This window comes from Poecilia formosa, unplaced genomic scaffold, assembly GCF_000485575.1.
Source record: "Poecilia formosa unplaced genomic scaffold, Poecilia_formosa-5.1.2 Scaffold128, whole genome shotgun sequence".
Classification (NCBI taxonomy): Eukaryota; Metazoa; Chordata; class Actinopteri; order Cyprinodontiformes; family Poeciliidae; genus Poecilia; species Poecilia formosa.
In genome coordinates this window covers 1611371-1625434 of record NW_006800067.1, presented here as the reverse complement: position 1 = coordinate 1625434, position 14064 = coordinate 1611371, and the positions used below count along the sequence as shown (strand labels likewise).

Genomic DNA, 14064 nt, shown 5'->3' with positions numbered 1-14064 from the left:
TTTGAGAGATTAGCCCCTAACTACAATCAGCACAGCAAAGATAACACAATGCACTTCCTCACTGATTTCTCCCTGGTCTTTTTTTATTATTATTATTTACAGAAGTTTGATTTATTTATTTTTTTTAAGGTTTGAGAGGAAGAAATGCTATATTAACAGTAACTGGTATCAAAATGTCCTTTATTAGCTCTAAATGACTCTAATGACTTCATAAAAGCTTCTCTCCCAGGATGTGACACTCTGAACAGCACACAGATGATTAAATTCTGACATCAACAATTATCAAAAACTTCTTCAGTGACAGCCTTTCTCGCATCAGAGGTCACTGAACACATCTTTATCTAACAAAAATCTAACACAGCTCTAGGGAAAAGTGATTTCTCTTCGTCGTCGTGAAAAGCTCCTTTCGCTGTGGGGAGGGATGTGTGGACCTTGCGCCACGTCCAGCTGGCTGCGCCAAGTAAACATGAAGAAATGAAAAGCATTAGCCTGGAGCGTTAGCAAAGAAAGAGGAAATGAAATGCTCTTTCATAGGAAAAAAAAATAATGTTGCAAAGATGAGGACGAGACGGTACAAAGAGTTTGCTTGGTGTTTCTCAAACATGCAGAGGACATGGCGGGGATCGCGCAGGAATGGTTGAATTAGACACACTTTGCCGGGCTGCATGCCTCTGTGCTGATGGAAGGGCCAAATGTGAGCTGAGAGCCAGAAGCCTGTATTATAAGGACAATTGTGCCTGTTTGCTCAGCATGTGCGTCAGGCGGCACTTTGATGTGTCAAACCTCCCATACCCGGCTGATGGGAAGAGGGGGGTAAAAAAAAAAAAAAATGCACGACCGCCCGGTATAAAACGTTCTCCAGAGGAACATATTCAGCGGCTCCATGACTTCTGCTCAAAAAGTCAGAATACCAAGAAGTATGAAAAGCAAAGTCATATCCAAGTGTTTTGCAAGAATGATTATAAAAAGTGTAAACATGTCATATATCAGCAGCGCAGATGCAGGATGGTATCAGTTTCCTATCATCCTCCTGGTTCAAATAACAACCACAGAGTGATTAACATTCCTGGTTGAATACCAGCATCCCTTGTAAAACCCGATCTTTGCTGCATGACATTTTATCCGTCTTTCTCTTCCCTTCTCCTGCCTGCTTCGTGCTGTCTCCTGTCAAATACAAAATTCCTCAAAAGTCACGAAAGGGAAGACTGGCTACTCTACTTGCTCCATGGCTGCTAAATAGCAGCAGGAATCCCTAAATCCATGTTTCAATCCCTCGTTCCCACTGCTGCATCCACAGCTGCAAAGCGTGCACCACGTCATGGGGCTTGCCGAGTCGCAAGGAGTTTATCCACCGACATGTAAATGTTTGGTCAAACCTTTTTCCAACTCAGAACTGTTTGATAAGAAATTCAACCGAGTCCTTAAATTCCAGATACTTAAAAGATGAAAGTGGAATGGATAAGAATGCTCCACGAATGTTTAGACTTTTCAAATATCATCCAGGCATACATACTTAAAATCATCTACACACTTAAAATCAACCACAAAACAACTAAAAGACATTATTTTGTGAGATGCAATACATGTATCCTTAGGGTACAATGCTGCTAAAAAAGTTTTTGGTCTCTTACAGGTTTCTTTGAGTTGAGCAATTTTTTTTTGTCACACTTAAATCTTCCAAATGAAATGAATTTTATGAGTAAATTAAACATTAGAGGGAAAACTATCCAAATCAGTCAGATTTTTTGGGAGAAATGTATTCTTCTTGTGGTTAAATGTTAAATTATCTGTGGTTGACGACACCGTCTTTTTTTTTTGGAAAGCTGAATTAAATTTAACCATCCACATCCAGGCTTAAATCAGTTCAACAGAACATGTCTGACAGCATGAAGTAGGATGAAAGATAAGAAAAATATAAAACGATCTAAACACATCTAATTTGAAGCAAAGTCAGAGACATCTATTTGACTAAAAAGGGTTACAAAGTCCTACTGAGGCTTTGGCACTTCAGTGATCCACAGTGAAACACAAACAGAGAAAACGTGGAGCAGCAGTGAACTTTCGCAGAAGGTTTGAGAGTCCACCAAAACTATTCCAAGAGCACATTGACGACTCCTCCAGGAGGACACAAAAAACAGAGCAGCATCTAAAATATACAGAGCTCTTGGCCCATCTACAGGCCAAGAGCTGTTTTATTGATTCAACAATATGAACACAACTGAGAATGTCATCTATAAAATACAGTTCTACGGTGACAACTTCTGCTGACCAAACTGAACACAAGGGTCTGCCTCACTTTTGTGGAAAAAAAGAAAAAAAAAAAAGGGTTTATGAACTTTGAGACTTTTTGGAAAATATTGTGTGGACACATGAAGCAGAAATTCTTTGGAAGGTGTGGATCCAGTTACATCTGGAATAAAACAAACACGGTATTTCAGAAAAAAGTACTTCATGCTGGAATACTTGCCATAGTTCACATAAACATGAATTCAACTCTTCACCAAGAAATCCAAAAGGAAAAGGTTTCTTGAAGTTTTTAGATGTACAATTTAAAATGCACTGTGATGCAATCATGGGACTGCTGTTCTGTTCAGTTTGTCTATCGACGTGTGTTTTGCCCCTATCAAATAAATTAAATAACATCTGCTGAACTGGATTAGTATAAAACCTTCATCAGAAATCTAAACCTTTTTGAAATTTGATGCATTTGCATTCAGATTATTCTCCTATGTCGGCTCGCACTCATCATTCTGCCACATTCAGGCAGCTTTGAAAGGAGCCTTTCTAACCTGCGGAGAACACCTGCTGATATGATAAATCAGGGACATAGAAGGGGGAAAGAGTCAAACGTCAGTGCCAACGAAGCCCTTTGAGCCATTTAAAAATGTAAAGCTTCTCTAACAGCCACGCATTTTGAAAGCGGGCGAGCGCTGCGAGTGCAGAACGTAAGGTGGCAAGCGGAGAGTTCCTTTCTTCGCGGCTGCAACACGGGGGCACATTAAATCCTGCATGAAAAGAAAATCGGCGAGCAAATTTCCTGTGTTCTTTATCACAGTGATGATTCTCCCACACTCCCCGTTTTCATGTACAGCAAAAAACATTTGGCATCAGAGTTTCTATCACTCTTCAGTAGCTTGTGCTTCTGACGGATCGTGTGACAGGAAAAGAGAAACCTTGAATGAACAGCAGGCTTCTTCAGAAACGTATGCAGATGTGATAAGGGAATAAAGCAGTGACACAAAACAGTCACAAAAAGTTTGTGTTGTTGCCATAAATCCTCAACATATGAAAATGTCTCTGCATCAAATTTAAAAATAAAACAGGTTGAATAAAATTGTAATACTTATTCAGACTTGGAGGGCGCAGCCATGCCTGCATGCTTACTTCAGCAACACAGTATCTGAAAATGGTGAAGGCTGCAACTTTTCTGAAAAAACTCTGAGCATCTGCAGTGAAATGGGATGCAGTGCTCTGCACATTGAGCCGTCTTGCCTCAGGCTCTAAAACACACCCGCTTTCTCAAAAAAGAATAAATAAAATAGTCCGCTTCCTCTGTCATCTCGACACAAGGCCAAGGCAAAGCCGGGCGGCGGCCTGACTGGCAGTCCAGCTTTGATTTCATTGTTAAAACAGAGGGGAATGACACCCACCACGTCCCCGTCCTCTCCACTTGTAGTGACGGGGACAGGCATCTCCAACATCCTGCCAGAGGAGGGGTGTAAAATTAAGGATGCGGCAACAAGCCATCTGGGCCAGCTTCCTATGTTTTAAAACCTCTGTCCCTGACCAAAACTTCCTGTATCTTCCTCGCAGGCACACAGGACAGCTCAGTCACTTCCTCTGTGCCGGAACATTTTACCTTGTCATCATTTTCGTAACTGAGAAATTGCTTCCCTTGAACATTCTGGTAAACAATTCGCCCTGTCTGAACTGGCAATGACATTTCACTTGGAAAACAAATATAAGATGTGTAAAAACAGTGCCTTTCCAGGCTTTCACTGCTATTCCAAAGTTCATACTTCAAATTCTTCACAGTAGATGGAGGCAACTCGTCCCCTTCAACACAGAAAGTTGTGGCAGATCTCGACAATCTGTAAGTGCTGCAGCTTTCCTAAAACTCACAACCCATTTGACTTGAATTACATCAGAAGCTCCTAAATTGGAGACTATAAATATCCAATATAAGAGCAATGATCTCTGAAAGGTTTCCAACTTTCTTTAAGAAATACAAACTCATTTGTGTAAACTCCTGACTCTGTCTTTACCGCATAGTCCAGGCAGCCAACAGAGGAAGTCTACTTTAGACAAAGCCCTCACCCATGTTCCGGAGACATGAGTCATGATAAAATATGTTGACCATTGGTGAGTATAAACAGACCAATAAATCAAAACTTTGCTTATTGACTAAACTCTTTCTCTACCAAGATAGACCTGAGCAGGACTCGCATTACAGCAGACGAATCCCCAGTCTGTCTGTCTATATGCCGTCACTCGTAAACAAGACACCAAGATGCCTGCTTCTAACCCTGAAAAAGCCGTCCACTTTGTTTCTGTTGAGAAATATGGCCTCAGACTTGATGCAGCTCACTCTCTTCAAATTTCTCTTTAAAGCAGGTAATGAATCACTCCAGTGAACACCAAGGGTCACGATGCCAACAGAGCCGCATCATCCGCCAAAACAAAAACTGACACTTTGAGGTTCTCATCCTCCTCTCAACGACTAAACCCCAAGACCCTGTTCAGGAGCACCACAAATAGGATCAGAAAACCAAGCTCCCATCACCCCCTCGGCAAGCCAGCAAGGGTTTTGACATAGTCCTTATAGCTCCTCCTAAATTAGAGCTCTCCATGTCAGCTAGGGTCTCTCTCAAGTATGATCACTTGATTGCTGGAAAACACTGTCTGGTCCTATTCCTTAAAGACTGAGACAAGCATCCCTGTCCGCTACTCCATAGGTGTTACTCCAGTCCTCCGTGCAATATCGAAGATGCATATCAACCATATCAGCTTCAAAATGTTCAGAGTTTTCAACGTCATGCCCTGTTTCTGGGTTGCTTTTGAACTTACTCCTTGATTCCTGAACCAGGAAGCTGTGCTGCAGAGCAGCATTAATTAGCTAATGCTAGCCCATTGTGTAAGCTAATAAACAGGAAAAGAGAGGATATTCTGTTTCAGATTCAGAACTTGTGATTTTTTTTTTAAATAAACCAAACTGTTTATATCTCAGCCTATGAAAGATAGCCTTGGCACTCCCTCCCTTCTAACTCTACTGTCTTGGCAGATGAATCATTGTGTTTGTTGCTCAACTCCCAGTGTTTCAGAAGCTATAAAATAAGCCTCTGCTGCCATGCCAGATCTCATGGTGAGGTAAATCACTGCGGAAGCTTAAGATGCTGAAGAAAACAAGGCAAACTAGGGAGTGCAGGGTCAACTATTATAGTACTGAACGCCTAAAGGGAGGAAAGCTGGCAATTTCCTCAGGCTTTGCCAATAAACTTTTTCCCATGCATTTGAACCAAGCTCAACAGCCCAGCAATACGTAGAGAGCAATTATATACACCAAGTACGCAGCTGAGACTAAGCTGGACTTTAAAGGGTTTTTGAGGTTGGGTCTATTAATAAATACTCTAAATGACTCCAGTTTCCAAGCAACAAAGTCACTTTAGAGTGTCGGCTTGACTGTATTCAGTTTCAGATCACGAGCGGAGAGATCAGTCCTCCGTGAAACGTTCCTCAACAGTCTGGCTACACTAATTGCAATAAATGTCCCATTATTGGCTCATATTGGTGAAAAACAGAATGCAATAAAGAAAAATCAATTCACGCAACATATTTGTAGCTTCAAGTTACCGTCTGTGCAGACAATCAGCTTGTGCACTTCTCATTAAGACTCAGCATACAAAAGATTTATGTATAAAATGCATCGTCGTTTCCCTTGATGGGAGGTTTTAGTAACCCAGCAATAAACAAAGCACTTTGAAAACAATATGTTTATGCACACTGCAATATGAAACTCCAGAAGAATTTAAAAGGACCAAGAGAGCAGGAGTCACAAGAGGGGAAGAAATCAATAGGTTAAACCTTTCCTGCATGGTGATTGCTCTGAGGATGGCGGTGCCTTTATAGAAGGTAAAGGAGAGAAAGCAAAACTGAGACCTAATAAAGGGCTTTTTGATTGCAACTGAGGGAAATGTCAATACTGAAATGTTTCTGAATGAATCTGAAATAATCTCTCTGAGTCATAAGTTACAGACGCCGACAGATGTAATTAGAGAGAAGGAACTGCGTTTGATTCTGAGAGAACAGCAAAGCTACGAGCGGTACAATTGATTTGTATTATTTTATGGACAACAAGAAGTACAGGTGTAAGGAGTCGTCTGTTTCTGTCACCCTCCCTCTGCCGTGTCAGATTGCTTTCTGAATTTCAATTCCCCGCATGATAAGGCTAAGCAGAATGTACAGAGCACTTCTGGGAAGTCTGACTGTTGTTTCGCCTTTCGTCTGCCAGCTCTGGATCTCCTCATGCACTGAGTACTTTGGACCATCGTACAGAAACAAACTTCTCCAACTTTGTTTTTCTACATTGATCCAGAACCCTGTTAATGGGAAAAGGCTTGTCTTCAGATTGGAAGGCAGACCTGGAGCCATATAAAGTCAAATGCATCAACATTTAGAAGTCCAGCCATGTAATTTATTTACTACCTATTGTAGAATACCCAATTTCTACAATAAAAGAGTGATTTTTTTTTTTGTGCCGATTTTTATTTTTTTTTGGAATTGTGTTTTACATCTTGCATCATTAAACTGCAAGAAGTTAACCTCTTGTTTTGGATCCCAAATTCAAGTTTTATAACAATTATGTTATCCTATTCCCCTGCACGTTTTAGAGTCAAGACACAAAATGTCAGCGTCAACCGCTTTGTATCCAGGAGATGTGTTTGTGTGAATTCATTCAGCAGGAAGCGATGTGAGGTCATCTCTCACATTGCTAAGAGCAAACGCATTTCTTTAACGAGTTTGCAACACTGTAACTCGGCTTATTCTGCTGCTGGAAGCTTTCTCTCTGGCGCAGGAGGTCTGTTGCTAATTCAAGTTGTAATGGCAAATCACGTTGAAAGCGGCTTGATTGAATACAGGTAAACAGTCCGCATACATAGAAAAACCACTGGAATGTTCTGGTCATAATCAGCTTAAAACCATCTACAGCATGACTGCAGTCACGCTGCCCCAATCTACATGAACAAACCAAAAACTTTATGAAACCTAAATGACTGAGACTAGATGGCCAATTCTTTGCCTTTCTGGGAACTGAAAAAACACATTCTGAGAAAAGATTCATGTGCAGATCAGAGGTAGAGATCAGTAACTCTACCTCTCTGAGCTTTGAGAGTAAAAATGATTGATATTAATTGCATTTAAAAAGTATTCACACCTTTTGAACTTGCAGCACTCCAAAAATTGGTTTGCAGAGTTATCTTAAACGAAAGGGCTATGTCTTTGGGTTGTTTTGTTTTGTTCACATAAGCAGATAAATATGGATTACGTTGCACTAGTAAGTAAGAGATTAATTAAAAACAAACCTTGCTAGTGTGCTAAATATAACAAGTTAATATTTAAAAAAATAAAATAAAATAAAAAACAATTACCAATAGGATTTCTGTTTGTCAGAGGGAGGTGGTCTTGAAAGCACCACCACTGAGCACAAAATAGTTATTTATTTAAGATATACACCCTGTTGGTAGAAACAATGCTACATGCTGGACCTCAATTTGACATATTCACTCAAATCAGTCAAACTTTATTTATATTGTGTCTAATTGCATCTTGAACTTACCAAAGTGCTTCACAAAATGAAACAAGTAAATACAGAACACAATAAAATAGAAAGAGCGCTAATTAAAAAAGCTAGAAAATACAACCACGAAATAAATAAAGAAAATATAAACGTACTAAAAGTCAAACAGCATAAATAAATGGGTCTTAAGTTTGGCTATGAACAGAACCATGTCAGAGCTGGCACATAACCCAGCCAGCCACAGAAACAGACCACTCCTATCAGACAAATCCAGCAGATATTGACCAGCCATTTCTGCCGGGCTGGTGGGTTTTCAATAGTTCAGAAACAGAGGGTGGTGCAAGGCCATTCAGTGCTTTAAAACAAACAGCAACAGTGTAAACTGTATCTTCACCTAACCTGAACCCAGAGCCACTGCAGAGATAAAAGGAGTGATGTGTTTTGTGAGTTAAGTCAATAAGTGAGCAGCAGAGTTTTGGCCGATACCGACATCAGGCCTAGAAATAACAAAACTATGGACTGCCTTTTCTGGGTGCATGTAAAGACTGGCTTTACTTTAGACGACAGACAAAACTGAAAACAAAAGTTACTTTTCAAAACAACTGGCTTGTCAAGTTTTACCCCTAGATTTTTTTTTTTACTAGCTGGTTGAAATATGTGGGGGGCAAGAAGACCTAGACTGAAACATAACATACTGGGAGTGTCAAACTAAATCCGTTTGGTTTTATCATTATTTAGGTCAAGAAATGTTTGTGAAAGCCATAGTTAAGTATCCTTTAAGCACCTGTGGAGTTGTTACTGTTGATTGATGGTTTAGAGAATCAAATCTAATTGTTTTGTACAATTAGATTTGTATAAAACATTGTGATTATTAAACATTATGATAATTTTACTGCCACAGCCAGTAAACAAGTTCTCTAGGCAACTGTTCTGATGTAATGGTGCGAATACAATACAAAGAAAGAAGCAAAAATAGAATCAAAAATAAATTAAATTAAATAAGAAAAATACAGAAATGTAAATAAAAATATGCAATAAAGTCAGTTATATGTATGAAAACAGTAAAAATGATTCTCCTGCTCTTAACTCATCCAGTACCAGGTGTTTCACTTTAGCACAATTAATGTCAAAAGCACTTCTTTATTAATATTCATAGTGAGTTCAGTAGAAAAGATCTGTCATGTTTTATTCTGTAACTATTCTTCCATCGTGAATTTTGGCTTTCAGATCTACTTTGTTCTTAATTTCTGCTTTCCCTCAACGTCAAAACAATTACATCTTGAATCCTTCTCCTCGCATACAATAATATTTTTGCTTGAGTTGTCAAGCCAATCAGTCTCAAGTTAATGTCCTTTAAATGGCTCTGTTATTGTTTCCCTTTTACTTTTAGATCGTTCTGCTCAGAGAAACCCGGTTCCCAATATCTTAATTTTCATACTTTTGGTCACCTCGATTTTCTCAGCCATGTTTAACACTGAAAACAACCATTTATAATATTCAAACTCCCTGAAACTTTTTTTTTTACATTTATAAGCAAAAAGGGGGCTTTCTCCATTTGCTGAAACACAGCTGATTGCATATTTTCATCCACAAGCACCTGGACTCACTCATTGTGCTGTGCCCTGATTTACATGGCTTAAAAAATTTAAACTGAAATCGAGGAGGAATCAGAAATATGAAGCTAAAAACACCACAGATGGTTTTCATCTACTGTCCAACACCTACTTTGACACATTTTTGGCTTCCCCCTGCAAATTCCTAGTGCTGAGGGAGCTTATCACTCTTCTCCAGTCATAGTTGGTGTTGTTGGTCCTTTAACATGATGACCAAGCATCCAAAGGCCCAAGGGCCCTCGAAACACTCTGGCAGTGATAATGGAGGCACCAGAGACCTTGTTTATTTGGGCTTTCCTGCCGAAACCTTCCCACAGGGTGCAGCAGCAGCATTCCTAGCCCCGTCTGAGCTGCTCTCCAGCTGATAGAAGAAAATATTGAAGGTCAGACATCATGAGTTTGCTCCTCCGAGTCCTGAGGTTGAATTCTGAGATCAGCGCTGAGAATATCGGGAGGGGGGTAATGTTGGCCAGTAAAAACTCAACCTCCATGATTTGACAGCTCTAATAACACCGATAGTTGAGAGTCAGGTTTCTGGGATGATCCGATCAAGCGGTGGTATGCGTACAGAAAACACTCTGCTTTAAGAGAAAAAAAATCAACAGTAGGCAGCAAAGCGTGAGCTAAACATCATCTGGTCCTTCATCTTAGTCAGAAATTTTCATCATCTTGATACATCTTGGGTTTTTTTCTTGCTTTTCTCTGCTGTGTGTCTTCTAAATGGCAAATTTAGCTGTAAAACAACTAAGAAGATAAATGAACCAATTTCCAGCAACAGCTTGCTCTATCTTATCATTTCCTCAAAACCTAATTTCTATAACAGTTCAAAAACCCACATAATTTAAAGCAAAGTCTAAGTTTGATATGAAGATGGTAGAAAATGTTTCTAGATGCATCTTGAAGCCCAAAACTTGGTAGCTGACGTGTAGATGATATCCACTCTACACCTTACGTGACAGTGACGTCTGATCTGGCAGGTCTGCGGTACACTTTCTCTCAGTCTTCCCCTCTGATTTAGATAACAACATGCCCTACTCCTCTAACCTCTGGTGAGCCATTTATCACACCTCGGTGTCTTCCTGTGAGGCTATATTAGAAAAATGTTCCTCTCTTATATAAAGTGCTTTGCCTCCAGGACACACTTCCACATTTTGCTGCATTAGAACCACAGACTTCAATGGAATTTATTGGGATTTTATTTGATAAACCAACTCAAAGCGCAATAATATTTCTGCTAGAACTGGAAGGATTTAATAATCTGAAAAGTGTGTTTTGTATCTGCTGTTAGTCCTCTTTGCATTGTTAGCACTGAGTAAAAACCAGAGCAAATAATTGTTTTCACATGTCTTCTAAGTAGTAAATAGAGCCCACCTGTGTGTAATTTAAACTCAGTATAAATACAGCTGTTCTGGGAAGGCTTCAGAGAAGATTAAAAAACAAATAGGCTCATGAAGAGTGAACAACAACCAAGCTTTAAGTGCCTCGCAGAGCTTTGTTTCATCCAAAAATGGAAGGAGTATTTCACAACAACTAAACCATCAAGACGTGGCTGCCTGCCTAAAGTGACAGGATCGGCAGGGAGAATATTCATCAGAGAAGCAGCAAAGATGCCCATTGTAACTCGGGAGGAGCTGCAGAGATTCACAGATGAGGAGGGAGAAACTGGACAACTAGTTATCATGTCCTGCAAAAATCTGGGAACAATGAAACGGTGACAAGGATAATAAAAATAAAAAACAAATCACAAGAAGTCCAATCTGCGCTCTGTGGGTCGTAAAGTCAACATGTGCGATGTGTTCTAGTGAGAAAAGACCAGAACTGAACCTTCTGACTTTTATACAAAATTCTATGTGTGGTGAAAAATTAACACTTCACCTCACAGTGAGCACATTCCCACAGTGAAGCATGGTGGTGGCAGTGTGATGCTTTAGTATTTTTGTGCCACACTGTAACAGCCATTATGTTCTTTCCTTCTAGATGTTTTTATTCCTAAATTACAGCCTTGTGAGCTGGGATTAATAGTAGAATATGTTATGAATCTTTATTTCGTTTCTCATACTGAAAAACCAATCTACATCATAAAACGATCAGAGTCATAACGTCTACTGTAACTAAGGCCTCAGCTCATTTATATATGTTCTAACTGCATAAATCCCAGTCACCATGGCAGCTCCGAGATATTAGAAAGGAGCTGGAGTTTTGATCTGAACAGCCATATGTTGACGGCCCCCCTCACAGAGCCCTCTCCTGTTCCCTATGAACAGCTGCTAAACAGCAATCAAAAACGTACAAGTCAACAAAGACATTCAGCAAAGCTGCAGACACCCGTAATGTAAAGCAGGGGAGCAAGTAAAAGGGGTAAAGAGAAGGAATGTGTTTTGCATTATATAGCCTTGCATGCCTTTTCCACTGGAGCACAACAATGCCCACATGCAAATCAAACTCCTACTTCTGGAGGATATGAACAGATCTGAACCCTCAGCCCACCTCCCATTCCCCCAAATGGGTCTGGTCCAGATCAGCGGGCTCCCCTCCCACTAAATGTGCCTCTAAAAACGGGGCCTATGCGAAACATACCATGTCTTAAAAGTCCCACAATAAACCCCGTTATAATTCACCCCTCTGACTTCTTTGCAACATCAGTCAGTATCAGCTTCGTTTCTAATAAACACAACAACAGCATACCTCCCCCTAGTGCCTATCTGCATGCAGACTTGTGACATTTGCTTATTAATTGAGTTTCATTCTGTGAAGAACGCCATACATAATTTATAAAGGCTGTCTTAGTGGTTCCCGCAAAACATTACTGTTCATTGTTATTGCAAATAATTTTGTTTAAATAATTGCACTAGCTTGAAAATTACACTGATAAAACAAGCTTAATTAATGACAAATCATTGAAACAATACCATCAAACTTCAAATATAGTTAATATTTCTGAGCAGGAATTCCATAAGTTAGAAAGGCACTTTTAGCCACATTTTAAAACATACCTACTACGTTAACTGCATATGTAACTAATTATCAAGCCCTTTTTTTCTTAGCTGGTTTATCCATCCATATTACAAAGAAAGATTTTTTAATCTTACTTAATTAATACTGAGGTGACGTAAATTGTAAATGTCCTGCTTTTTAGCGACGACTGCCGTAAGGTGAACAAACTCCATTTGACTTTGAACACTGCCACTTATTTTTTACCGAGATAGCATTAAACTTTTTAAACTTACTTTAAGAAAACTGTAAAATGTTTCCCTGAAAAGAAAATGCATCATCCACTGGAAACTCGGGGTTTAGCTAAAGCTTGCTAGCAAACTCGACTATAGCATTAGCTCTGTTGCTAAACTAGTTAAAGTTGAGTGCAAACTTGAATTCTTGTTCTAACACAAAAGCTTCCTAAATTCAGTTTTTGACAGTTTGGTTGATAATTATTCTCAATTAGGAATAATAAAAAAGAAAAAAGTAATAAATGAACCTTGCTGTACTTTTCTAGACTCCGCACAAAATATATTCATGAGGGTTGTCTGGATTACCTTTACCGGTTTATGTTTAGGAAATATTTAACTTTATAATTCACGAACATTAAATTTACAAAACAGTACCCTTTAATTAAATACATAACTTTAATGACTAATATTCAATACCTCCCAAAATTATTATTTAAAGTGCAGTCTGACTAAATAAAGGAAAGTTTACATCCTACGGTTAAAAACATGGCGATTTAATGCGTGTTGCTCCCAAAAGTTAAACTACTAGCTCAAATATGCCAAACTTTCTGTCTTTCTGGTGGAGTCGCTCACCTGAGGCGTATGCTATTCCAATCCAAGTCCGGCAGAAAAGCGTGAAATCTGTCTTCATCTCCAGATCTCCGGTCCAGAATTGCCCGAGCTTGGTAGGATTTTTGTTGTTGTTGTTGTTGTTGTTGTTAATGCAGCTAGAAAGTGTTTGAAAGTGATTTTAATGGATGACAAATTACAAATCCGTAATAGTGAGAGGAGGGAGGCGTGGTGCGCTCAGGTGAACCTCGGTCAGTCTAATGCGTGTAAGCGGGCTGCTTCTGTGTCGGAAAACCCGAAGTGCTCAGAGAAAGAAAGGACATGGAAAAAACTTATAAAAAAAAAAAAAGAAAAGAAAAAAACCTTTTCCTCTTTTGTCAAAAGGATGCACAAGGTACTGAATGAGATTTACAATGATTTCCCTTTCCTTTGCTCGTGACTGGAGCGCACCCACCCACTCAGTTCATAAAACAAGCTGATTTGGAGGAGTGTGGGAGAGAGGAGGTGTGTAAAGAGAGACTGGGGGTAGGGGACGGAGGGGAGTTCACACTAACATCCATGACAAATTTCCTTCCTGCAAAATCCCATCCGTCTCATCCTCTGTGTGTGAAAGACCTGCAGCGGTTACACGCACTGCGAAGAAAGTAAACGTCTCATTAAAGCACATTGAGAGCTGTATAGAACCGCTGGTATCGATTTTATTTTCAGGTTTAAGGTACGTGGAGGAGTCCTGGCACCTGAATAGCTCAGTAGGTTATCCTGATTCTGTGGGAATTGCAGTCAGAGTCTCCACAGGAAGTGCCAACAAATGCCCCAATATAGATGGAAGCAAAACACACCACTTTCAAGTGCCAGGCAGAGTAACACTTAAAGTGTTACTCAG

General features: G+C 39.7%; 1 protein-coding gene across 1 annotated transcript in view; it reads right to left on the bottom strand.

Annotated features, from left to right (window-relative positions):
* flt4 (fms related receptor tyrosine kinase 4) overlaps window positions 1–13701 on the bottom strand; it is a 53539-nt gene extending 39838 nt beyond the window's left edge. Inside the window, exon 1 of the mRNA XM_007561588.2 lies at window positions 13206–13701. Coding sequence (XP_007561650.1) covers window positions 13206–13263 — 58 coding nt within the window. The 5' untranslated portion in view covers window positions 13264–13701. The remainder of the gene's footprint in view (window positions 1–13205) is intronic.
* Between the last annotated feature and the right edge of the window lie 363 nt (window positions 13702–14064).